The 26500-nt window shown below is 42.4% G+C and overlaps 1 protein-coding gene across 2 annotated transcripts in view; it reads right to left on the bottom strand.

Moving 5' to 3' along the window:
* The window catches only part of Arid3b (AT-rich interaction domain 3B), a 47586-nt gene that overhangs the window by 12352 nt on the left and 8734 nt on the right, over window positions 1-26500 (bottom strand). For both annotated transcript variants that reach the window (XM_027414947.2, XM_035443734.1), the window contains exons 3-4: window positions 8572-8643; window positions 8310-8382 (exon numbers count right to left, since the gene is read on the bottom strand). In XM_027414947.2, the coding sequence (XP_027270748.1) occupies window positions 8310-8382; window positions 8572-8643 (145 nt within the window). The remainder of the gene's footprint in view (window positions 1-8309; window positions 8383-8571; window positions 8644-26500) is intronic.

The raw sequence follows: 26500 nt of genomic DNA on the forward strand, positions 1-26500 counted from the left end.
CAGGCTGGCCTTGAACTCACAGAGACCTGCCTGCCTCTGGGATTAAAGGTGTGTGCCACCATCTCCTGGCTTACGCTGTTTTCTGACTAAAAATGAGGTATGGCTACAAGCCATGACAGACTCTATTGTAGTTCATAATGCCATTGCTGGCAGTTCCTCAGAAAGGATTTTCATGTCATTTGAAGTAGTCACTAGGCTAGGCTCTGGCCACTGGATGTCTGTGAAGGGCACACTCAGGTATTAGACTGGGAACTGATTAGGGAAGAAAACAGACCTGAGAAGGTAAAAAAGGACAGAGCAGTGTTTGAAGTCAAAGCTATACCTTCACTAGGAACTTCACCTAACTCCCCTACAGGGAGAGTGGACAGCCCTGGCAACTATCTTCTCACACCAGAGACTGCAGCTATGTGCACCAAAAGCCAGGGTTCTGCTTCCCTTCACTCCATCAACTCCCACTGCCTAGGCACCCTGGTTCCAGAAGAGATTCCTGGTACTGAGTCCACAAGAGGACTGGTACTTTCTGTTTGGTTTTAGGCTAGCCCTCTATTAGTGTTAACAAGGCTTCCAGAGTAGGCTGGCTCCTGAGCACCCTAAAAGACATGGTATGCTTTTCTTACATTATCTAGATAAACCAGACACAAAAACCTGCCTTGCCTTTGATTTTCCTGACAAATAGGAGAACCAACTGGAATCCTCAGGCTGGTCTCTCGGCAGTTTGCTTTGCACTGAGTGGACCTGGCAGCCGTTTCCCTTGTCCAAAGGAGATGCTATTATGAAGACAGAGGGAAGTCTATTAGGAGACTGTGTCAATATCAGTGTATGTGTGTACATGGGAGATCACAGATTCAGGCCACAATTTCATCTGTGAAATTGTCTTGGTTAGGGTTTCTCTTGCTGTGATGAAACATCATGGCCAAAAGCAACTTGGAAAGGAAAAAGTTCATTTAGCTTACATATCCTAAACCACAGCCCACTAAGGGAAGCCAAGGCAACTTAAACTTGGCAGGAAACTGAAGACAGGAGCTAGCACAGGGTTCAAAGAGGAGGGCTGGAGCTAGCACAGGGTTCAAAGAGGAGGGCTGCCTACTGTCTTGCTCAGCCTACTCTCTTATAGAACCCAGGACTGTCCTCACCCACGGTGGGCTGGGCCCTCTTCCATCAATCACTAATTAAGAAAATGCCCTACAAGCTTGCCTTTAGCCCAATCTTATAGAGGTATATTCTCAGTTGAGGTTCTCTCCTCTCTAATGACTCTAGCTTGTGTCAAGCAGACATAAACTAGCCAGAGCAGAAATGAAAAATATGGTTTAGATGACTTTCAGTTTTCAAAGCTTAAGAAAGCATGAGTCAAAAATTAAAATAAAAATTGGTACTTGTGATTATTATTTAAAGTGGGGGCTTGGTTTTAGGAGCCTGTCTGAATTAGGGACTAATGCTGCCAAATGACCTTGAAATGGTTAATTAAGACTCTTCTTTTTCGAAGGACTACTATGAGACTTAAGATCTGGTCTAAGAGGTTCATGTCCACGAGCAATGGCTGCTTCCCTAGATTTTAGGAGAAGGGGAAAGGGTCTCTGGCTGCTCTCTAGCTGTGTTAGATCCTTCTCTATACCAGTAGTCTTTGCCTGAGATGGGCATGCAAAAGCAACTGCAGAACTATAGCAAGGAGGCCAACTCCCATGGAAAAGAACTTTGTGGGTCAGCTGTATTGGCCCTGCAGGAGAGGATCTCTACTGCAATGGGGGAGGGGGTGTCTGGAGGGGGGCACTTGACAGGGAAGCCTGCAGACTGTCAGTCACTGCTATCAAAGCAAGAGCTAGGATTGAGGGTAATTAATCATGCTCACTCTGACAGGAATCCAGGGCCTTATCTGTACCCCAAGAAATGCCACTGGTCTCTAGTTCCCTCCTCAATACAGGAGACTGACAGTTGCAACAAAGAGGGCCCTTATCAGATTTCAGGCAGGGAGCCTAAGGCAGCCCCAGGGACGGATGTAAAGGCTTTTATGAGGGCTAGGGACCCAAGCAAAGCCTGAGACTCCTGGGGCTTTAACCCTTGCTGGTAGGAATGCTGCTGGACACAGTACTAACAGGCTAGAGCTGTCATCAGGAGCTTCCACTTTAGAGATAGCTGGGCAGAAGCTGCTCCCTGGCCTGGCACCTTCTGCATCACTCAGGTGATACAGATGTAGCTAGAGTAGGGGAATAGGCAAAAAGAGACAGCTGCCTCTGGCTCTCAACACAAAGATGGGAGTCTAGAAGAACGCTGAGGGGTAAGGAACCATCACAGAGAATGGCCTGTTCCAATGAAGATCAGCAACAATCTGGGCAAAGAAACTCAAAGACTGCTTTCCTGCCTACTGGTCAGGGGTGAGGGCCCAGGACATAGGGTGTGGCCCTGCCAGGGATCCTTGCTGCTTTTTTTCCTGGCTTTCCATAGCCTGACTGTCAACACAGTCAACCAGGGAGTCCAGAGGAGTTAAAATCCATGTTAGACCAGGAATGTAGGCAGGCAGGCAAGCTGGCATCCCCATCATTCCTCTGTATATTAATCCTTGGCCTGCACCTCAGGAATAAGAAGAGAAATAACTGATGATTTCTTCCTCTGACTAGTTTATGAAGAATATATCTTCCAATAGGAGCTTGTATAGCAGTGTTCAGCAGTCTGCAGCACTCTGCAGCAGTTTGTGCCATGGTGTTCCACAAGGAAAGTCAAAAGCAAGGACATGCCAATATCCATTATTAAAATGACCAAATGCCCACAGCATGGATCTGTAACTTACTCATGGTGTAGTCCACTAATCTGAGTAGACAAAGGATTTTCCACAAGCACCCTCAGGTCAGAATATGAAACATTTCCAGTTTCCCTTAAAGCCCTTCCCTCCTAATAACATTCACCCTCCCACCCTACACTAGTGCTGGAGCTGTCCATCATTCTGATGTGCATTTTCTTCACTTTATACAAATGGGATCATACATAGTATGTCAGAATTGTCCTGGATGTCCCCGCAGCAGTTCATCCTTATGGTTGTGTGGTATCACATTATCTGATTGAGACAAGACTTATTTCTCACATTTACACGCTCATCAGAAATGGAGATTCTGGCTGCTCTACAACCTGGGTAGCTAATTTTAAATGAGCCTTTTTTGATAGTCCAGCTTTGGTTTGCTTTAGGTGATGTTACATTAGGCTGTGGTTAATAATAAAGTCATGGTTATGAACATACCATCTCTTATTTGACAGCAGAGTGACAGCTCAGAATGCACAAATCCCTGAGTTCAAAGGTTAGCAAAGAGTTTGAAGGAGGTAGGCTGTGGTCCTTCTGCTTGTTTGTTAGTGGATCACATCTTGCCAAAGTTCAGAGGAGAGGGATAGTAGCCAGGCTGGGACATTTGCGGCTATCTGCTTTTTCTGCTATCTGTGTTAACAACCTCACAGATCCTTACCTTGTCCTAATGGTTTAAGTGGACCAAAACCTCAGATCAGGTTTTTCTTTAGGCCAACCCTTAAAATGCTAACTCACACTACAACAGAGGGGACAGAATACTATAAATAACTTAATTCACTAATTCACCAATTCAAGATTTAAGAGGAAAGAAGGTGGTGAATTTAATAAAAGTGAGGAACTCAAATTGTACCATTGAAAAAATAGACTCCCTTTCCCGTTATTGTGGATAGCTGGAGAGGTCTAGGGTATCAAATGACAATTAGAAATGGAAGGGAACCCCCCCCCCCAAAAAAAAAAAAACAGTGTACTTAGCAGCAGCAGCTGGATTACCTGGCGGAGAGAAAAGGCTCTAATTCAAAGACTAAACCTTGAAATTATCACAGATTTGCATTTCAGGCTCTCACTTGTGGATAAACTTTGAAGATAAAGCTTCCAAACCCATTCCATCTGACAGACAATACCTTAGTTTATTAGAAAAGGTGTCTAGGGCACAGAACATTTATGGCAAGATACCAGAGCATGGGAGAAACCACCTCTACCAAAAGGCAAAGCAGTCTATGTCAGGAACATTTCCTTGCCTGAGATGGATAGATCTGTACACAACAGAAGAAAAAACACTCAAGTTGCACTTTGAGGCAGAGCAAGCTCTTTTCCCACAGTAAATTCTTTGTATATGCACATCAAAAACAGATCTAAGAATCCACTGGGGACAGAACTGGCATGAGGGCAAATCTTTGAGTAAGGTCTTGACAAAAAAGTTTTCTTTGTGACCATGCAGTTGCCTACCCTTACATGTCAAGAGTGGGGGTGGGCACGTAGAGACAGAAAGGGTAACTTGCTAGAGGGTGTTCTGGGTGTTTCTTCTGAGTCCACTGCCTCTTCCTGCCTCAGCAAATAGCAGATTGCTGAGCTATCACATTGTCCTTTCAAGAGACAGAACTGACCTAGAGAGGAGGATTACCCTTGCATGCAACGTTCTACTCTGAGTTAAGCAAATCCTAGACAGTGGTCAGTGAAGTGGTGGGTACCCTATGCTACAGGAGGGACAAGGCTTGCTGAGTCTCTAAAAATAAGCCATGGGGTTGCTGGTGTTAAGGACAAGTCTCTCAAAGGCAGTGTAACAAGAGCACTGACCCAAGACTTAGGAGACCAAATGCTAAGTCCCCTAACCTTGGGACTGATTCTTTATGGTCACAGCTTAACTTTTGCTCTTCCTATCCCACAGGGCTTGAGATTGAAAATGTTCTGCCAAGTGCATGGAAAATTATTAAAAATAACTGTAAAATCACACACCACTATCACCATCACCAGAGCTCACACTTCTGTTTTTCCTTTCAGGGAAAGAGCTTTTCTTTCTTACTGAAGTGAAAAATGCAACTACCTATACATGGCCTTTGCTTATCAGACTTACAAATTAGCCTCCCTTCCCTTGGGCATTGGAAAACTAAATGGACTTATAAAAGAATGAGAGCTCAGAAACTACCCTCAGTGAGTTAAATTAATGACAATTTTATTTACTGTTTGGATTTATTTCTGGCAAAACACACGCACACCTCGGCATATACATGCAGCAAAAAAAAAGAACACTAGAGCTCTGAAATCTAAGCTTCATTCTGAGAACAATGTTCTGCTTGGAAAAGAGACTCTTAATGCAACATAATGTGTGTGATTCAACCTGGCTTCAGCCCACAAAAGAAGAATATGTTATTTAGCAAAAAAAAAAAAAAAAAAAAAAAAAAAAAAAAAAAGAAGAAGAAGAAGAAACAACATTTGGTCTTAGAGAATCTTGGGGTATTCTCATAGAATTATTTTGATGGAGAACTGCCAACAGAGCTTCTTTTCTTGTTTCTCCCCAAGGGTCGGAGTGCTGTAGGGAGCTCAGCAGATCAGCCATGGAAGGAGAACACAGAAGCTTCCAGACTGACTAAGTGAAACTTCAACATCTTACAGATAAGGAAGGTGTGGCCAAGGAGAGGATTTGCTTGAGATGGTGGAGAAGGGTGGATGTTTGCTTGGCTTTGCACAATCCACAGCCTTTTCCGTCTCCAAGGACCTCATTTCCTTAGGCCAGCAGGAGCTCAACCCACTGTGATCCTCTCCTGACAGACTGACCTATTGGGAGGGGAGTGGCCACCAGGGTGCAAGTAACTGAGCTGGGCCTAGAAACTAAAGGCCAAAGGCTGAAAGGCCCATCTGCTGCAGTCAATTCACCCAAATGTGTTAACAGGGGGAGACAACACAAAGCAGCAGTTACAACTTGTGCCCCTTCCCACACACTAGCTGTTTTTATCACCTGCAGCTGCAGTCATTTGGGGCAGCCTGCTGTGTGCTGCCTCCTTCAGATCCCTGTCTACTTCCTCTGAGTGCTTACTATATGGAAGTTGTCCAGCCCAGCTCCCAGCTCAGGGGAGCATCACCAGGACTTTAAATTTAAGGTTTGTATACTAGGTCCAGTGGAATGGACTGCTGCTGAGATCCCAGCTCAGGAGAACACTCTACTTATTGAGTGACAAGTAAGAAGAGACAACATGCTTCTCATGACTAAAGATGTAACCTTCTTCCCAGCTTTTGGGAACCCCACTCTAACCTAGACTAGTAGCCAACAGTGTTCCAGGAAAGAGGTCATGGGTCTGTCGCAGAGACTGACTCTGTACTTCAATGCAACGTGAGCTCCTGGAGCTTGAGACACATTGCCTGACAAAAGCCAACCCTAAAATGAGGTAAGATGATTTCCATGGAGGTGTTTTCCTACTTACTCTTTCTAGTGACATGGCAGTGGCTCTTTCCCCCAAAGGCCATTTACAATATACAGAGGCATTTCTTGGAGACAGGATTTCTTGTAGCCCAGGCTGGCTTCCAAAACACCATGTAGTAAGGCTGGCCTTCTCCCCTGCAAGTGGCCTACACCTGACTTCTAGAGACATTTCTAGCTACCATGACTGAGCACTGCATTTCACTATTGAAATTTACTGAAAGAGGCTAAAGATACTGTTCATATTCTACAGTATACAAGTCTACTTGCACAAGAAAGGGTAACCCAGTCCCTAAAGTCAACAGCTGCTAAGGCAAAGAAAATCTTCATCACAGTAACAAGCAAGAGATTCAGTTATCTTTACTCTCTTGGTGAAATATCTGGCAAAGTGCTGAACACAGGCCCAAAGAGCTGTAGACCGACATCACCAAATGCATGCTGGATGACCAGCTGGAGGCCAAGGATAGCAAGGCCATGAAGATTGCTCCCTGCCACTGATTTAAGCTACAGTACTGCTATGGAAATGAAGCAGATCAGGCTCCAGGCATCTCAGCCACCTGCAGGGCAAGCTGAGTCAGGAGAACCAACAAGATGTTCAGACAGCAAACACCCTAAGCACCACCTGCCTGGCTCCAGAGATAGAGGTATGACAAAGTGACTGTGCTCCAGGAGTCACAAGTCTAAAGGAAACAAACATGAAGGAGTAAACCCATGACTAGGCTGGCCTCGCTTACACTTTCTTTTTAAAACCCTTCTGGGAAGAGAGAAAAACAATAAAGTAGAAAAAGAAAGCAGTGGAGCGCCACCGTTGATTCAAATCTATATTGCTATGGCAGCCCCTCTGAGACAGGGTCAGCGCCTGGCTTCGCACCAGCTGGGCTTGTGGAGCTTGTAAATAATTAAAAGGTAATTGGAAGGCGAGCCCAAAGTATTAAGTGGATTTCTCTCTCTCAGGGCACAGGGAGTTTCCCTGTGCTAGTCACATTATCTTTCAGGGTTGTATTTTTGTTTTTCACTCACACATACCAGCTCCAGATAACTGTTGGAGGAGTAAACTAATTAGGGCTGCATATACTGCTCTGATAGGCTTGAAGACAGAGGAACAAAGCCTTGAACCTTTCTACTGTCTTTTAAAGCAAACCACCAGTGAGCACTCACTACATTGAAGGCACAGGCTTCAGAAAAGAGCAAAATGGAAGGAGGAGTGTGTGTGTGGGGGAGTAAGGAGAGGAAGCAGGGAGAGGGAGAGAACAGGAGTTGTGTATTCAAGACTATTTAGCTGCTTAGCCTAGAACAAAGAAAAAAAATCATTCCCAGATTTTAATTAAGTTGCTGACAGACCTCAAGGAATGTGTGATTAGATAGTAGCAGGGCTCTAGGGAAGGGGCTGGTGGTGCCTATATTTTGAAGGTGATGAACATGGAGTTACATAAATTGTTAAGGGTCTTCTCACAGAGTGGCTGAAGTCCTGGCCATGCTTCCTGAGGCCTGACCTAGCTGGTGAACCCATTGCTGTGACAGGATATAAAGCCAGGAAGTTGAGTCATTGGGCTCAAGAGTCAGTCACGACATGGTCCAGAGTGAAGCCAGCTATAGGGGGTAGTGTGAAGGGAGAGGAGGACAAAGAACTGAGAAGTGGATTATAAATGGATGTCTACACACTTAGCTGGTAACTTGCAGGAATAGTCCAACTATGTCAAAGAGATCCAACAGGTAATGTTGACCCTTCCTTTTCATGGAACATTTCACACTCTCTAGAACAACCAGAAGGGTTCCTACACTTTCACTTACCTTTCTCAGTCTATGTGGAACTAACTACACCAACAGTACATGCCACATGCTTGTCTAAATGAAACCTGAGGTAGTTATAAGGCTACAATAAAAACATACTTGGATTTGAAATGTCTCCAGAGACTAGTTAATTAGAAGAGACAAAAATAAGACAGAGACAAATCTATCTTTTGCTAAAGTCCTCTCTGCTCCCTTCAATTTGGCTGTCAATTATTTAAATAACCTTTGGACATGGAGGAGTGAAAGAGGATGGGCAACAGTAACACAGCAGTCACTCAGTAAGCACTTAGTTGGAAGAATGAGAGGCAACACACTTACCCCTCTTCTGCATAAAGACAAACAGGTCATCCAGAAATTCTTTCCTTTCAGGATCACTGTCCAGTTCATACAGCTGCAGGTCAGACCCCAAGAAAAAACCACAATGAAACATCCCATCTCACTGCAGGTGTCACCCCAGAGCTACCACAGACATCTGAGTAACTACAGATGTGACTCATCTGCCACTCACAACTGTATGTATGGGGAAAGATACAGCCCACTGCAGAACTGCTTCTATCTTTATCACAAAGACATTACAGACCTTGGCAAAATCTCGAGAGATCTCTCTTCCCCGGCCTCCATCAGCATCATCACTCCAGGCCAAAGCACCATTCTGAAGGGGACAAAATACAACATTGAGAGGGGTATGGGAACCTTCACTCAGGGAAAGATGACCACCCTCAGCATTTCTGCTCTTCTGGCTCACACTAGAAAAGTCTATTGAGGACCCTCTATTACCTTTCCAGGGACTTGCTGCTTTGCTTTTGATGATGGTTTCAAAATATGGTGTGGAACTGGGTCTGTGGATGGGTTTCAAAAGAACCATCTCCCTTCATTGGCAAAGATGGATGTCACTCATGCTTGATAATGCTGAGAATGACACAAAAGCTCACAGTCCCAAGAACCCCCATCCCATTGGATTTTCTACAAACTGCCATTTTGAGACACATCACTGAGCAGTGGGTGAGAAGATGCTCAGCTCAGTTCCCAACACTGCACTGAACTGAAGGGCCAAGCCAGCAGGGCAAAGATTGACAAGTTGTAGTCTCAACCCAGTCTACCATCAGAAACCCGAAGGTTAGTGATGAGAATGCCTGAGTGGCTGCAGGATACCATAGTCTGAGACTATGCCTGACGTACAGATTAGGCACACAAATTAATTTTCATTAGGAAATTAAAAAACAAAACAAACAAAACCCAAGCTTTGGTTAGATCAAAGCAACGCCATTCAGTGGAGTAGGAGACAAGGGGAAGGAGCCTGTATTTATGTTCTTTATTTCAGCTGGGTAACTTATTCCTTAGGCAGCCACCTCTTTACCTCTCTATAGGAAACTCACCCTTTACCCAGGTGCATTAAGAACCTCAGAAGCAATCTCTGTCTGCTGCTAGTTCAGAATTTCACAGTCTTTTTGGAATTATGTCATCTCCATCAGAAGGAACGTTCCTTGATAGAAAATCAATCTTACTATCTTCTTTGTACCCTAGCACAATATCACACTGCCTGGTACGTAATCAATTTGCTATCTGCACTAAAAATCTCTTCCAACTACACAAACACATATACCATAGAGACAGTCCAGCCACCTCTGTGCCAGCAGCAAGTATGAAATCTCCCAGTGTAGTTTTCTGTTCACTCTGTCCTGGTGGATGCAACTAAATACCTTGAGCTGTGACATACTTTCCTTTCTCCCCTCTCCTGGACCACAGGCACATGTAAGGACACCACCCTGCTATCAGGAATGTGTGAGTGCTGGAGATGGCATGGCAGTTAGGAGCATCGATTTCTCAGGAGAACACTCTTTAGACTGTACAGGAATCTTGTTCTAAAACCATGAAATGACAGCCTGGGCAAATTCTACTCTGTACCCATATGCATACCCTACACCCTTGTGCCTGAAAGCAAGAGGCCATTATTTAGCTATACCTTGAGGCCACACTTTGCTTTCCCTACTTAAAAGTTGACTCTGAGATAGAGACCCATTTCTCCCCCATAGTATCAACGACACACAGTGAGGTTAAGTCTAACACAGAAGTGACACCTTGTCAGCTGAAAGGAAACAGGCTATAACAAATTGTTTTCCCGCTTATCTAGTTAAAGATGTGTGTTAAAAAAGTGTTTGGTCAGGGATTGGACTGTGCACATACCAGGCCCAGAGGCACACACAGTTACTAGTGTCCTTTCAAGCCAATAACCAAGCAGAAGCAGCATTCTTTTTTCCCCCCTGTTGTTGTTAAATTCAACCCAACACTGTAATTATAGTCACCAGAAATCTAGTATCATCTGGTGGCAACTAGCACAATGCATATCAAGATGAATTATGCCTGTTAGGTCAGCAAAACCAGACAGTTACATTTGAACCCCTTTCAAAGGGTGCAGTAGGTTGCCCTAATGCCCAATGATTTTGTTTGAGCCAGTAATTCCTGCTGGAAAGTCAATTATCCTGGGAGCTCCTATTGGCTGAAAGACATTTAATGGGGGATCACTGTGCTTCTGTTATGTCAGCTGTTTACTGTGGCAGCTCAATTTCCAACTCTGCAGCTAGAGATCAGAGGCTGATTCTCACAGGAGGATTCTTTATCAGTCACCAAGATGAAAACACTGCGTATTTGCTCATTACGGTAACTTGCAGACACTCCCAAGGCTCAGAAACTATGTCACTCTCAGTTGGAGGGAGAGGACCTAATCCACAACCTTGAATCAGTGAGGCTTTCCGAAGTGGGGGAGGGGTGTGAGAACAAGCATGCCAGTGTGGCCACCTTAGGGCTATGTGTGAAAATAAACACCCAAGTGACACCAGAGCTCCACAGATAGAAAAGAGAAGAATGATGGGGGTGGGGAAAGAGGCTGGTATCCACTATGTCTCCTCTACTTTCTCCAGCTCTGCCCCAGTTGCAAGGAATTCTAAGCACTGGCTATTGCCATGAAGTAAGAAACAGCTTATAATGTGCTTGATCCAGAGAGGAGTCAGCAATAGGGGGTGGAGCGGAGAGTGGAAAACAAAGAATTGAAAACTACATTACAAAGTAGATGCCAATGTACTCTACAGTGACAGGATTTTAGCCAGAAACATCTCTTATCCAATGTCAGAGGACGACACCAGCCACAGGACAGAAACGAGACACTGACCTTTACTTTTTAAGAATGCCAGGAAAAAAAAAAAAGTTGCCTGAGTGTGTGTGAGCTTTCCTTCTCCTGTTCCAAGGCAAGGGCAGTCCATTCCATCTCTTTTCTTTTTGATTTTTCAAGACAGGGTTTCTCTGTGTAGCCCTGGCTGTCCTGGAACTTGCTCTGTAGACCAGGCTGGCCTCAAACTCGGAGATCCACCTGCCTCTGCCTTTCAAGTACTGGGATTTAAGAAGTACACCACACTGCTCAGCGATAATCCATTTCTTAGTTTAAAATAATTGGTTGGGACCTATACAGAATCCTTCATATTATTATTTTGTCTTGAGGCAGTTATTAAACTTACTCTGTTTTGCAGGCTTTTCTGGGTTAAGGGGAGACTAATCCTCTAGCCTGCCTGCCCATCACAGTCCAGCTGGGATGCCAGTTTCTTCATGAAGCCTCCTGGTTTCCTTCTGGGTTGTCACCTCATGTTCTGGTTACCTGTGTCCCTTCATCTCTAATCTTAAGCTTCTTGAGGATATCCCCAGCCCTCAGCACAGAAACAGTACTGAAGCCTGCTGAGAGGCAGTCCCAGTCTCCCCCCTCCTGCCTGTGCTGAGAGGGGTGGTTACAGTTCTTTGTTTACAACTCTGACAGGCTGCTATAAATGGCTCAAGTTTTCTTCACCTATGATCAGAGTGTGGATATGACTAACTAAAAAGTTATCAACCCCAAAATAATTTTTCTTAGATACCAAGTGTGGCTGACAGAATGCAGTAGTGGGAAAAAATAGGGAAAAGTAGAGACGGATGGAGAATGAGAAAAACATGTGCGAAGAGACATCTCAACCTTTTGGGGAGTCAGAGGGGTCCATAAGTTGAAGAGTCACTGCAGATAGATCTATCCATCCAGGAATGGGCTTTGAAGCCACTTGTACAGGCATCAGTATTAAACATCCCAGAACTGGGGGTTAAGGGGAAATCAGAGTAGATGTCAACAGTAACCAGTGGTTACTTATTGCCATTTACAGCCTCCTCTTACTTGAGAAATCCCTTTTTAACATCTTTGATCTCACCAGGAGCTCACAGGAAACTGACAGTTTGTCTCCAAATACCCACCTTAGACTAGTTTTAGCTGCCATACCCACATTTAACTCATTTCCCCCAGGGAAACCAGACTATTTTGCCTTTAAACTTCTTCCAAAAGGTAATGAAAGAAGATTGCACAGTGAAAGAAGACTGCCGGGGTGGAGGGGTGTTGGGGTGTGAGGGGGCAGGAAGCTAGTATTTATGTGTTATAGTGTACTCTGTATTCCAGACACACTTTTTTCACTTAATGGTACATGTAGAAATGCCTCGATCTGGGGAAAGCATGGGTCAAAGAACTTAGAGGCCACTTGCCCAAGGTCTCACAGCTCCTAACTGGCAGTACTAATGCTGGGTTTGCCTTGCTTTCTTGGTGACATCATGCTGCCTCTAGGGTTGCAAAGAACAGCAAAATGTATTCTGCACAGAAAAATTAAGGATGGAAAAAAAAAGAGAGAAAACAGTATAGAGAAAAGTCTGTCTACAGAATGGCTAAATCATGGCCTCAGTGGCTCATTAATGGGAGGGTCTATTATTCTTGATCCTCTCACTGGCTTCATCTGTGCATTTCAACCACATAGAAATTGCCCTCACTTGCCCTGGAGAAACCCAAAAGGGGAAAGAAACCTTTACCTCTACCTCCAAAATCGACCATCTACTCTAGGATGACCCTCTTTCCCCCAGGGGGGCAGAACAGGAAAAAGGGAAGTGGAGGAAGACAAGAGAATACAATTAAGGGATGGGAGGAATGTGGCACCTAGCACCGTGACATATACATATAAAGGCTTCAAAATAAAACAAGTCTTAAGCTACCCGACTGCTACTCAAATTAAAACAAGGAACCTCCAACTTCTCAGTCCTAGAAGATCAACAAAGCAGAGAGAAGGAAAACGAACAGATTCATTCTCTTAGAATGAAATCTTTCAGTCCTCAGTCAGTCCCAGTGGGCAAAACTAGAGCAGCTGGGTAGAAAACCTCAGGTCTACGGATGAAGGCCTTTTTCTAACAGAACTGCCTGGCAATGGAGAAAGTCTTCTTAGGAAGGGAGCAGCTGCTTGGTTCTGCACAACTATTTGGGACCTCAGGGTTTGGGATCTTACACAAGACAGGGCTGGACCATGTGGCCTTTTTTCTCTTTTGGTGAAGTAAAGATCTGATGACAAATTCATTCAGTCCAGACTTCCTTGAGAACACACCCCAGGTAGAGCAAGCCAATGAGGAAAATAGCTGCCCTGCTCTCCAAAACAAAAGCGGTCTCCAGCACCAGGAGGGTTACCAAGGAGTTGGAAAAACAAGTTGAACATACACATGGTAAAGCCACAAATATCAAACCACAAAATGCTTGGGAGGTAGAAGGCTGAGGCTCAGAGCTGGAGGTTAAGGTGGCCTTGAGGAATATGGACTGAGGGGAGATTTATAGTTCAAATGAGCATTGGGGTAGAGGATAAACAAGGCATGTTTTGGCAGGAGGATGTAAGAACATCAAATCTAATAGTTAAAGTGGAAACAGGCTGTGAAATGCCTTGAATACCAAGAGGAAATTTAAACTCTGAACTATGAACAGTGGGGAGGGAGGCAGCAATTTCTGAACTGAAAAAAGTAAGATGAAATCAACATTCTGGATAGTTTTAACAAACTATTTTTGTTGGAAAACATAAACTATACATATGGATGTACAAACACCTAATGGAGCTGGGGTTGTGGGTGTCTTTCACTTTTCATTCTTTCCCTATTCTGTTCATTCATATACAAACTTCTGCTCTCCTAGGGCACACTAGAGTTTCTAAGAAGTATCAAGGGAAAAAAAACAGAAGGCAGATCAAAGCCTCTGACTTAGTGGAGCTTAGAGTCTCATGTGGGGAGATAGACAAAAAAAGTATCTGTGCTGAGGCTGTAGCTTGGTGGTTGTTGCTCATGTTAGTTCCTGGGTTCAATTCCTAACTGTGTAGGAGGAACACAAAAAACAAAACAAATCCCATTTGCATCTAGGAGGTTTTTTTTGTTTGTCTGTTTTGAATTTATGAGTTTTTATAAGTTTTTTTTTTTTTAAATAAGTATGGGTGTTTTGCCTACATGTTTGTCTGTATACCACATGTGTGCCTTGTGTCCCTGGAGGCCAGACTAAAAAGGTGTCAGAAACCTTGGCACTGGAGTCACAGATGTTTTTTCACCACCATGTGGGTGCTGGGAATGGAACCCTGGTCTACGGAAGAGCAGCCAGTGCTCTTAACTGCCGAGTCACTGCTCCAGTCTCTTGTCCACGATTTCTTTAATCATTCATTTTTTTTTCTACATTAGCTTTCTTACTTCTTTTGAAACGGGGTCTCACTGGTTCCAAGCTGGCCTTGAATTTACAGAGATCTGCCTGTCTTTGCCTCACAAGTGCTGGGATTCAAGGCACATGCCACCATGCCTAGCCCTACATTAACTTTTGACTCATGTCAAGACTACTGTATGCTCCCTGTCTCTCAACCCAATAATGAAAACTAGTACTTAGATCATACTGAAAGGATAGAACACCCATCCCAGAAACAACTCCTTCACAGTAGCTAGTCTTTCAGGCAAATGGATAGTCTGACTCTTCATTTATAAAACATCTTTTTAATGTCCCCCATTGGTAATTTACAATGTCAATATATTGTTTGCATAAATAGTGATGGATGGGTGGGTTATGCCAACTCTTAAGAACCTGTGTTAGGGAGGGGAGCGGCAGAACCAGGGGAAAATGACTCTCCTAAGAAGCAGCCAACTCAAGGAATCAGATGGATGGGGTTGAGGGGATGAAAGAGAGGATGACTGAACTCTTAAGGGAGAGAAATATGTTCCTGTGCAAACAGAAAGAAGCCAGGCAGGGGATCAAGCAGGAAGCCTTTGAGCGCTAATGAAAACAGACCACTGTCTATGGGATGGGGTGACAATACCAATCCCACAGCTAGGAAGAAAGCCAGGCTGCAGAAGCAGAAGCAGAAGCAGAAGCCAAAGGCTTATTAATTGCCAAGTGTGAAAAAAGGTGAAATATTAGCAAATGCCTCTAGACCCAAGAAGGCTTGGCTTTTGTTTTCACTTGGATTGGGGGTGGGGGATAACCCCACCAGACCACGCCTCTAAGACCTCAGGAGCCAGCACTGCATTCCTCAGAGCCCTACCTCCCCAGAGACAGGAGCCTGACTTTAAAAGCAATTAAGTATCTAGGCTATTTTAGGATTACTCCTTGACCACCTGGAATATCTTATTAAAGCACAGCTCAGATGTCCAAAGCAATTTTAGTCCCCACTCCTCAATTTTCCTCAAGGCAAAAATTAACCCTTTTCCCTAGGGTTAAGTACAAGGGTGAAGCTACCACCAACTCTTCACTTGGGTCTCTACATTCTGACACCTAAGAAATTGTCCTTAAAGAAAAAAGGTAGGAAGAAAAACTTCCTTCCTTAATTCCTCTGTGCAAACTGATAACTCTTAGAAGACTGCCAAGCATTCTTTGAAAAGACAAAACTGTAATGCATTTCCCGTCTCCTCTATAATCTAACAGCTATGAGCCCCAAGGGCAAGGATCTAGGCAAATTCCTAGGAACTGACCCTCAAAGTAGTTAGCAAAGTCACCAGGCTTCAAAGGCACTGATCTCAAGCTCTTGGATACCAATTAATTGCTCTGAAATACAGTCCCTATCTAAAGAATATAGCTTTTTTTCCCCTAAAATAAGCAACACATAACTATCTTTGTTCAGACCTATGTCTCAGTATTATATGTGACATGCATGTGACAGCTTTACTGATGACCTGGCTGATGAAGGAAAGAAAAGCACTCCTGCTCTCTTCCTAATTTTAACTGATTGCAGGAAGCAATGAGATACAGAAGGGTAAGGGGCAAGATTACAGGAGAATCCATAGGGGAGACAGGAGCCCCAGGAAGTAAAACAGATACTGTTAGAAGCTACACTGTTGGACTACAAAACCCTCCTGATAAGATCAGGATTACTGCTCTTAACTAAATCACTCTAGCCCTGTAAGCACTGGAATTATAATTATCAGATGCTCACCTTCCGCTGTCAGGTAACTTTAGCAGGAACCAGAAAGAGCTTGCCCACCTCCCACTAGCAACAAAGATCATTCAAACTCGGTGGCTTGGAAAAAGAGCCAAGTGACACTTCTGCTTAAGCAGCACAAAGGGGGCAGAGTGGGGAAAGGAGAGGACATGATCCTATCATGCAATCACACCATGAAATCAGGAAGACTGGCAGAAATGAGGTGTTTCTATGAACTGAAGGAGAAATATGAAAATGCAAGTTGGTGATGAGAGGACCTGATGCCAAGGGGTGAAATAAATGCAAGACAGGCCTGATGGAGGAGGAAACCCAAGCTCCTTTTCTCTACAGAACCCAGCACTATAGCCCTTTCCAACCTCTGAGTTGTTCCTTGTGCTTCTGACAAGACTGCTGACGTGGCCACTAGAGTTTACTGAGAACTACAGAGCCCGTGAGGACAACTATGATGTAACAGGAGAAACGGTTAGGAGATTAGGAGCCTGGACAGCCACTGCTCTGAAAGTCTCCTAACACACAATTTAAATATATACGAAGCAAACACTTGGGGTGGGGGGATCTATCATGCATCAGTTTATAAATGTCTTTTAAAAAAAAGCCTCTCTTATTTATGTATTTGGTTAGGGTTCTTGTGCAGCAAAATGGGCTGGAACTTTCAACCTTCATGTTTCAACCTCCCAAATGTTGGAAGGACAGATATGAGCTACCAGGCCCAGGTTAATTTTTATTTTATTTATGTTCATGTTCCTGTGTAGGTATGTGTGCATCGTGCGAGGGGTACCCACAGAGGGTATCAGATCCAGAAGCTAGAGCCACCTGACATGGTGCATAGTCCTTACATAAAGAGCAGCAAGTTCTCTGACACTGAGCCATCTCTTTGGCCTTTCTGAACTCTATGTTTGTACTCTCAATTTTCTTATAATTGTTCTTTATAAGTGCCTATTCATAAACAGTTTTGTATTTTTTTTTTATTCTGAGGTTAATGACTATATAAACATGAGTAAGGGGTGAAATGTAGCTTTGTGGTTAAAAGAGCTTGCCTAGCATGTACCAGAATCTAGGTTCAGCCTTCAGTACTGCAAAAGAAATAAAAAAGAAACCATGCATAAACCCATCTTCATAGCCAGGTGTTGATGACACACGTCTTTAATCCCAGCACTCAGGAGGCAGAGGTCGGCAGATCTCTGTGAGTTCAAGGTCAATATGGTCCACAGAGCTAGTTCCAGGACAGCCAGGGTTACATAAAGACAGTCACAATATTGAGAAAAAAGAAAGTTGAAGTACAATACACAGGGTTCCTGTTTTTGTTAAAAATACAAACAAATTGTGATTTTTTAAAAAAAGTCTAAAAAGGTACAGACTTATCAAGAAACCACCCCAAAGTCCTGCTGACTTTTACTTCACACGGTTTAAAACTATTTATCCTTTTTCCTTCTCAAATGTTTTAAAATACATTAGACAAACACGATTCAAATCTGTAATCCCAGTACTTGGGAGGCAGAGGCAGAGGCAGAGGCAGAGGCTCCCGACCACAAAGTTATTTTTAAAGTGATGAAACACTTGAGAGGCTATACTTCTCAAAAGGGAGCACTGAGTTGCAAGCCAGAGCCTGGGTTCACTGCCCAGCCTCCCTCTGGTGAGACCACAGACAGCCTGCTTCCCTCTTTCCTCAGCTGTCAATAAAACAGAACAAATGGGTATGATGGCAGGGCTTGCCTGACATACAGCTCAATGAAATAAAGCCAGTAATTGTCACAGGGCAGGTCAAGAAGTCCTAGTTGTTTTTTTTTGTTTTTTGGTTTTTTTTTTAAAAAGGGGTGGGGGGAGGAAAAAAGAAAAAGAAACAAATTAAACCTCTATAGCAAGGATAATCTGATGTGGAAGAACTCTGCTGACTTCCCCCAATTCTAAAACAAACAAACAAACAAACAAACAAAAACCTATAGAAATGCTAGATGAAATTTAACTCTACACCTCCCACACAGAGGAAGGGCTTCACAAGTAGAAACAGGAGCAAGTGCTAATGTTAAGGGCTAAAGAATGTCACCCAACTAGCTTTTAAATTTTATTTTTTTAATCATTTACTACTTTTTATATATTTATTGTTGGGGGGGCACTCGAGCCTTGACCCATGTCTCCTTCCACAATGTGGATCCTTGAGGGCCAAAATTAACTCCTAGAGATCTGCCTGCCTCTGCCTCTTGAATACTGGGACTAAAGGCATGTGCTACCATGCCTGGGGCCCCCAGCTATAGTTTTTAACAGGGCTGAGGATTGGGATTTAATCATCCCCCCACACCTAGAATTCAAGTTGCAGGTCTCAGGCATGTCAAGAACCAGAACTGAAATAACTACATAAAAAGAAGAAACCATGAAAGATTACACCTACTATTACCCTGGAAAACCTGCACACCAGATCAACAGCATGGGACTTTGCATCACCACAGAAAATTCATTGAAAGTAATGAAGTGCCTCTTACTAGGCACAAATCTTCACTCCAAATCCACACCAGCCACACCAAAGCAACCAGCTAAGCAGGTGGAGCCCCAGCAGAGGTCAAAACAAACATCCTTAAGCAGACAAGTCTTCCAGAAATAAACTCCTACAACATGAGTTTCCAAGACAACAGAGCAAATCACAAGAGGAAATGAACACTTATGCAGGAGGACAGGACAAAGGAAAAACATGTATCTGAACTTAAAAGCATGTATCATAGGGATGGCCAAATATGGATATTTAAAGAAAGTTAAGCAAAGTCCTTTCACTCCTTTTGTATGCTTAAAGTTTCCATAACAAAAAAAAAAAAAAAAAGTTGTAACAAATGCTATGATTCATAGTTTAAAAAATTAAAGGAATTAGCTGGGGGTGGCCCACGCCTTTAATCCCAGTGCTCAAGAGGTGGAGGCAGGTGGATCTCTGAGTTTGAGGCCAGCCTGGTCTACAGAGCAGAGTTCAGGACAGCCAGGGCTACACAGAGAAACCTTGTCTCGAAAAACAAATAAGCAGACAAAAACTTAAAGGCATCTTAAAATGTAAAAGAAGGAATACGAAATCAGGCCATGGTGGTGCATGCCTTTAATCCCAGCACTAGGAGGCAGGGGCAGGAGGATCTCTGAGTTCAAGGCCAGCCTAGTCTTCAAAGAAAGTTCCAGGACAGTCTCCAAATCTACAGAGAAGCCCTGCCTTGAAAAACAAAAACAACAACAAAAAGGAATACAAATAATAGTTAAAAGAAGTGAATTCTTTTTTAAACGCCAAAAAATATAAACATGATGATTAAAATAGACAATTTTTAAAAAGTGGAATAAAGAGATGAAGAGAGAATTTGAAATTAGAAAACTGAATGTGGCCGGGCGTTGGTGGCGCATGCCTTTAATCCCAGCACTCTGGAGGCAGAGGCAGTCGGATCTCTGTGAGTTCAAGACCAGCCTGGTCTACAAGAGCTAGTTCCAGGACAGCCTCCAAAGTCACAGAGAAACCTTGTCTCAAAAAAACTGAATGTGAAAATGTGAAAGCTGTAAAAGATACTAGAAAACAGAATGATACAGTACAAATACTCCTGTTAAAATTTTGACCAGGCTCTGGTAGTGCACACCTTTAATTCCAGCACTTAGAAGGCAGACTGTCAGATCTCTGTGAGTTAGAGGCTAGTATGATCTACAAAGGACAGTTAGGGCTATGTAGAGAGACCATGTCTTAAAAAAAAAAAAAAAAGAAAAGAAAAAAAGAAACGAACAAATATATATATTTCAAGTGCTTGCTTTGAAAGCACGGGGATCCCCAGAACCCACACACAAATGCCAGGTGTGGTGGCACATGCTTGTGTTCCCAGCACTGGGGAGGTAGAGTTAGAAGGATCCCTAGGGCTTACTGGCCAGTTGGCCAGTGTTCCTGTGGATGACACACACACATACTTGACCAAGAAAACAAAAAACAAACAAACAAAATAACCCAGTGGTAGTGGAAGGAGAGGAAATGACCACAAACCAGAACAGGGCTCTGATGGGACAGAGCAGGGTTCAAATGGGACAGACAGAAGAGAACCCAGAACTAGAACACTACTGTCAAGCATCAGATAGTAGAGTAAATCTTAAAAACCAAGATTTACAAAGATAAACAACAGACTCACAATACACCACACTCTCCAACAAGAAAAACAGGGTTAAGAAAAACAAAACAATGGTCAGTGCAGGGACCCAGGATCTAAAGAGCTATGAATATGTACCAAAGGGCAAAATAAAGATATGAAGAAACAGTTCATACTTAAAAACTCAGTATCTTAAAAATATCAGTATTTTAAGTATACTTAAAATCCCAGCACTCAGGAGGCAGAGGCAGGTGGATTTCTGAGTTTGAGGCCAGCTGGTCTACAGAGTGAGTTACAGGACTGGTTCCAAAACTACAGAGAAACTGTCTCAAAAAACCATAAACAACAAAAACCCCAAACAAAGAAACTCAGTAAAGAAATAAAGGAAAGTAAAGCTAGAGAGTAGAATACAAGTAGTGGTGAGGAAAAACATAAATAAACTTGGTAATTATAAAGAATTGACTGTTAATGGGAAAAAAATTGAAGAAAATCGAAAACAAACTGGAACTAAAGCACAAATCCCAAGAGGCTCCTAGTCAGAACTGGAGTATCAGAAGCTAAAAACAGAACTGTTAGGCACAACGGTTTGCTAAGAAGATAAAGGATGCAAATTATAATCTAAAAGTAACCAATAAAAATGTACTGAGGGTAAATGGAGGGTGGGACGTGGCTCAGTGAGTATAGGCACTTGCCTTCCAGCCCGACAACCTGGTTCAATCCCTAGGAGCCACATGGTACAAAGGGAGAAATGAATCTTACAAGTTGACATCTGATGTCCACGTGTACACCATGGCATGTATTTGTACACTTGCACTCTAAATAAATATAATTTAAAAAATGCCAGTCATCTCAGCTACTCAGGAAGCTAAGGCAGGAACATGACTCAAGTCTCAGAATTAAGGACCAATCTAGGAAAAGTGAAACCAATATTTCAAAAAATAAAAAGTAACCAATAAAAGAATTAAAAAGTAACCAATAAAAGAATAAAAAGTATAGTTTATAAAACCATGTAAGAGATAAAGAATAAAGACAACAACTAAATAAATGAAGACAGGAATGGAGAAAAACAAGAAGAGCATTCTTAAATCAGAATCATAACAAGAGGGTAATAACAGATCCACATGTGAGACTCTGGATGTGTAGCTCAGTGGTACAGCACTTGCCTGGCATGCACAGATCCTGAATTTTAAAAGAACAAGAAACAAATCTACATGTGTAAATCCCAATAATCAAATAATAACAAAAGGTCTAATTTTGTATTAGGATATTTTAATTAAGCTCTCTTAAAACCTGATCATACAAAAAACTTAGAATATAAGGAAGACCTAAGTAAACACAAATTAACAAACTCAATCCAATAAAGATAGCACTATTTATCAAGTAGGGAACACACATTGTTTTCAAGGACATTTATAGAAACTAGTCATACATAAGGCTGAGAGAGTATCTTAAATTTCAGATTCAAAAGCATGCCAGTTTTCAAGGGTCAAAATTCGTAGAATACAGCAAAATTGAGATAGATTCAAGAAAAGTATTTATAGCAAAAGATGTATTTGTTAAATAAGACCAGCAGATCATATCAACCTCAAGAAAATAGACTGGTCAGTGATTGCCAGGGGCCAGCAGGCAAGGAAGGTTGAAACAGTGCAACACATGATTTCCAGGGCAGCAAAGTTGTTCTGTATCAAGGTGGATACACATGTCATTATACATTTGTTAAACCCACAGAATGTACAATAAGAATGTATCCCAAAAGCTGGCAAGATGGTTCAGAGAGTAAAGATGGTCACCACCAAGTCTGATGATCAAGTTTGATCCCTGGGACTTATACAGTGAAAGGACTCTAGCAAGTTAACCCTCTGATCCCCACATATTCACCATGGGATGTACATATTCAGACCCCCCACACACACACAAAATTACATGAAATCTATTTTGAAATAATTTCTTTTCTTTAAAGATTTATTATATACATAGTGTTCTGCCCAGAAAAGGGCACCAGATCTCTTTATAGATGGTTGTGAGCCACCATGTGGTTGTTGGCAATTGAACTCAGGTCCTCTGGAATAGCAGCCCTTAACCTTTCAGCCATCTCTCCAGCCCTTGTAATAATTTCTTAAAAAAAAAAAAAAAAAGAATTCACCCTAATGTAAAGTACAAACTAACTTGGTAATAATAATGTGTCAATGTAATTTCCTTGATAATAAACATACTGATGCAAAGTTTGATAGTGATGAAGGACAGGGAGAAATAATCACTGTACCTTCAGCTTAATTTTGCTATTAAAAATTTCTCTGGCCAGGCATTGGTGGCTCATGCCTTTATTCCCAGCACTTGGGAGGCAGAGGCAGGCAGATCTCTGTGAGTTGGAGGTCAGTCTGGTCTATAGAGCAAGTTCTTGAAAAACAAAACAAAAAAAAAAAACCAAAAAAAAAAAAAAAAAGAGAGAAAGAAAAAGAAAGAAAGAAAAGAAAAGAAAATCCTCTGAATAGATGCTCTATTTTTAAAAAATGTGGTCGGCAGGATACCTCAGTAGGAAAGGGCACTTGTCTCTGGGCCCAGTTTGATATTCAGAACCCACAAGGTAGAAGGTGAGAGCCAGTTCCCACAGGCTGTCCCCTGATCTCCACATGTGCTCTCTGCCCCAACACAGAAAATAATGTAATAATAATTTTTTAAAAAGTTTAGAACAGGGCTGGAAAGATGGTTCAGTGGTTAAGAGCACTGGCTGGCTGCTTTCCCAGAGGTCCTGAGTTCAATTCCCAGTAACCACATGGTGGCTCACAATCATCTGAAATGAGATATGGTGTGTGCAAGCATGCATGCAGGCAGAACATTGTTGTATATATAATAAACAAATAAATCTAAAAAAAAAAAGTTTAGAACAGATGAGGCAGACACCCTAACATTGCCATCTCCCTACCCACCTATCCTACGCCACAAGCAAGAAAAGGAACCAGTCACATAAAAGCAGGGTAAATGAAAAAAAAAAACAAAGCAGAGTACATTAAGAGACAGTAGAAGCAGCAAAATATGGAATGCCTATTATGTTATGACTATATTGTCTGCTGGAATACAAAATAAGTGTGGTTCCTATCCTCATGGAGCTGACCAACCTTGTAGTCTAGCAGTTCATCTAGTCTGTGACAGTTGAACAACCCTTTTACAGGGGTCACATATCAAATATCCTGTGTTTCTGATATCTACATTACGATTCATAACAGTAGCAAAATTAGTTATGAAGTATCAACAAAAGTAATTTTATGGTGGAGGTCGTCATAATATGAGGAACTGTATTAAAGGGTCGTAGCTGGGCTGGAGAGATGGCTCAGAGGTTAAGAGCACTGGCTGCTTTCCCAGAGGTCCTGAGTTCAATTCCCAGCAACCACATGGTGGCTCACAACCATCTATAATGAGATCTGGTGCCCTCTTCTGACATGTAGGCAGAACAGTGTATACATAATAAATAAAATTAAAGGCCTTAAAAAAAAAAAAAGTGTGTGTGTGTGTGGGGGGTTCTAGCATTAGGAAGGTTGAGAACCACTGATTTAGCCTAAGAATCAGGTATCAACCAACCAATACAAACATAAAAATATGAAAACCACAATGCTCAATGACAGCATATAGAGAGAGAACCTGATCCTGCATTGAGGGCAAAGATAAGACTTCTGAGTGGGTAAGAATGCCCAAGCAGAATGATCACCATAAGCAAAGGCCACTGTGCTTAAAACAGTGACAAGACAGATTACTAAAGTCAAGACTACAGATGGTGAGGCAGGTCTTAGATATGCAGATTTTGAATTTTATGATTAGAACACCTGACATATATAGAGGGCATTACTGCAGTGACACAATCTGATTTGGTTTCTAGAAGATTATTACAGGCTATATAGAGCAGATTAGAAAGTGGGATGGGCACAGACTTGGATGAGGCAGGTAGGTGATGTCGGATAAGTGGCAGGATTCTAGATATTTAGATGAGAAGATTGATAAGCTTTGGTGATGGGCTAGAAATAGGGGATGACGAGAGCAGGTATGAAATAACCCAACTCCAAAGTTTCTAGTATAAATGACTAACTAAGTGCCTAACAAGGCCATTTTCTGAGAAGGAAAAATCAAAGAAAAAATGAATATAGGGAGGGTAGCAACATTAAGAGTTCGGTTTTACCAGTACTGGGGAATGGGTGCAAGACGATCAGGAGTTTAAGGGCAGCCTCAGCTATATAGCAATCTGGGGAACAACCTGGGCTACTTGAGACTTAAGACCCTGTCTTTGAAAAAAAAAAAAGTTTTTAGTTGTTTTGGATATCTATCTATTTATTTATTTTGGTGTTTCAACACAGGGTTTCTCTGTGTAGCTCTGGCTCTGTGGGAACTCATTCTGTAGACCAGGCTGCCCTCAAACTCAGAGATCCCCCTGCCTCTGTGCTGGGACTGAAGACATAAACCACCACTGCCAGTTGTGAGCAGGAAATGAATGAAAATGTTAAGCAGGCAGTTGGGATTATATACACCAATCTCAGACTAGAAACAGAGATTCAAGTAATGTGTGTTTCATTCATATACATAAATGAAACCCAAGTAAAAGAGCCTCTCAAGGATGACACAGACAAGGTTTAGAATAAGAGAACCAGGTAAAAAGAAAGCATTACAGGTGTAAAAAACAAAAACAAAAACAAACAGAAAGAAGAAAATATTTCAAGGGAATGGTCAGTAGTATCCAATCCTCTTCTCAAATATCAAATGAGGCCAGGGAAGCCCAGACTAGGCAACATGGCAGTCATAAGAAACTTTAGCAAAGGAAAATGGAAGGGTCAGGGTTCTGGTTGGAGTGTGTTGGCAAGTGTGCCAAAATGAAATGTAAGGTGTACAAGTCCTTTGAGAAACCATGACTGGGGAAATGTGCAATCCAGGCCTTCTTTAAAAAGCAAACGCAAGGCTTTTTTTTTTTTTTTTTTAAACAATCACATGATGTGTGAATTTGAATACTACAGCTTTTTTGTTTTAAAGTTTGAGAGATGATGTTTAATTGCAGAGAATGCTTCAGAAGAGAGGAGTCTAAAGAATCAGGAAATAGAAGTCTTCACTGATGGACAAGTCCCCAGAAGTCTAGGAGAGAGTAGCACCTAGGACACAGTCTTTGAGGGGTGAGAACCAAATGAAGCCAGCTATCACTTCTTGAGCACTCACACACCCCTATGCTAATACGAAAAGCAGAGCAAAACACCATGGTTTATGTTTCCACAAGCCTGGAAGGTTTCAGGGGACTCTAGAATACTATGTTTGGCCACAGCCCTAGAAAACCTAAAGGAATTGTCCTCAAGTAATATCTAGGATTTACCAAGCATCTTACCTACCAAGGCAGTAAGTACTAAAAATTAGAGCCTTAAGAAGTATCTAGGAATTAGCCGGGCGGTGGTGCATGCCTTTAATCCCAGCATTCAGGAGGCAGAGGCAGGTGGATCTCTGTGAATTCGAGACCAGCCTGGTCTATAAGAGTTAGTTCCAGGACAGCCTCCAAAGCCACAGAGAAACCCTGTCTCGAAAAACACAAAACAAAAAACCAAAACCAAAAAAGTATCTAGGAATTAATGACAATTCACCCTAACTTTGGACATTATATGCATTTTACAAAGATCATTCACATTTCTATTTTTCTTCTATCTTTGTAGCATCTATAAAACAACCCAAAGGATGGTGGGAGAGGACTCTCATCCCTATGACAGATATATGCATTGGTCCAGTGCAGGCAGTTAAAGTGCTTGTTCAAAGCACTGTAACAAACAAGCGACAGAGCTAGCATCTAGATCCACACCTCCTGCCTCTCAAACAAAGACTCATCTAATAATCAAATCTGCTAGTAACAGGTGTGTCAAGTATCTGCCTTAATCTTTGTGGGTTAACGTCTCGAAGGACAACCAACCTCTCTCATAAACTGCGATAAATATCATGGAGAGTACACAGGGTTGGGCTGGGACAGCCAAATAAGAGACCTTAAGGTTTAGATCACAAAACTCTCCCAGGTATAATGTATTCACTGTAATGACTACTCAAAATGGACATTAAGATTATAATTAAGTCATGTGTGGTGACACACACCTTTAATCCTAGTACTCAAGAGGCAGGGGCAGATAGATCTCTGTAATTGGAGGCC

The sequence above is a fragment of the Cricetulus griseus genome, chromosome 4, assembly GCF_003668045.3.
Source record: "Cricetulus griseus strain 17A/GY chromosome 4, alternate assembly CriGri-PICRH-1.0, whole genome shotgun sequence".
NCBI lineage: Eukaryota > Metazoa > Chordata > Mammalia > Rodentia > Cricetidae > Cricetulus > Cricetulus griseus.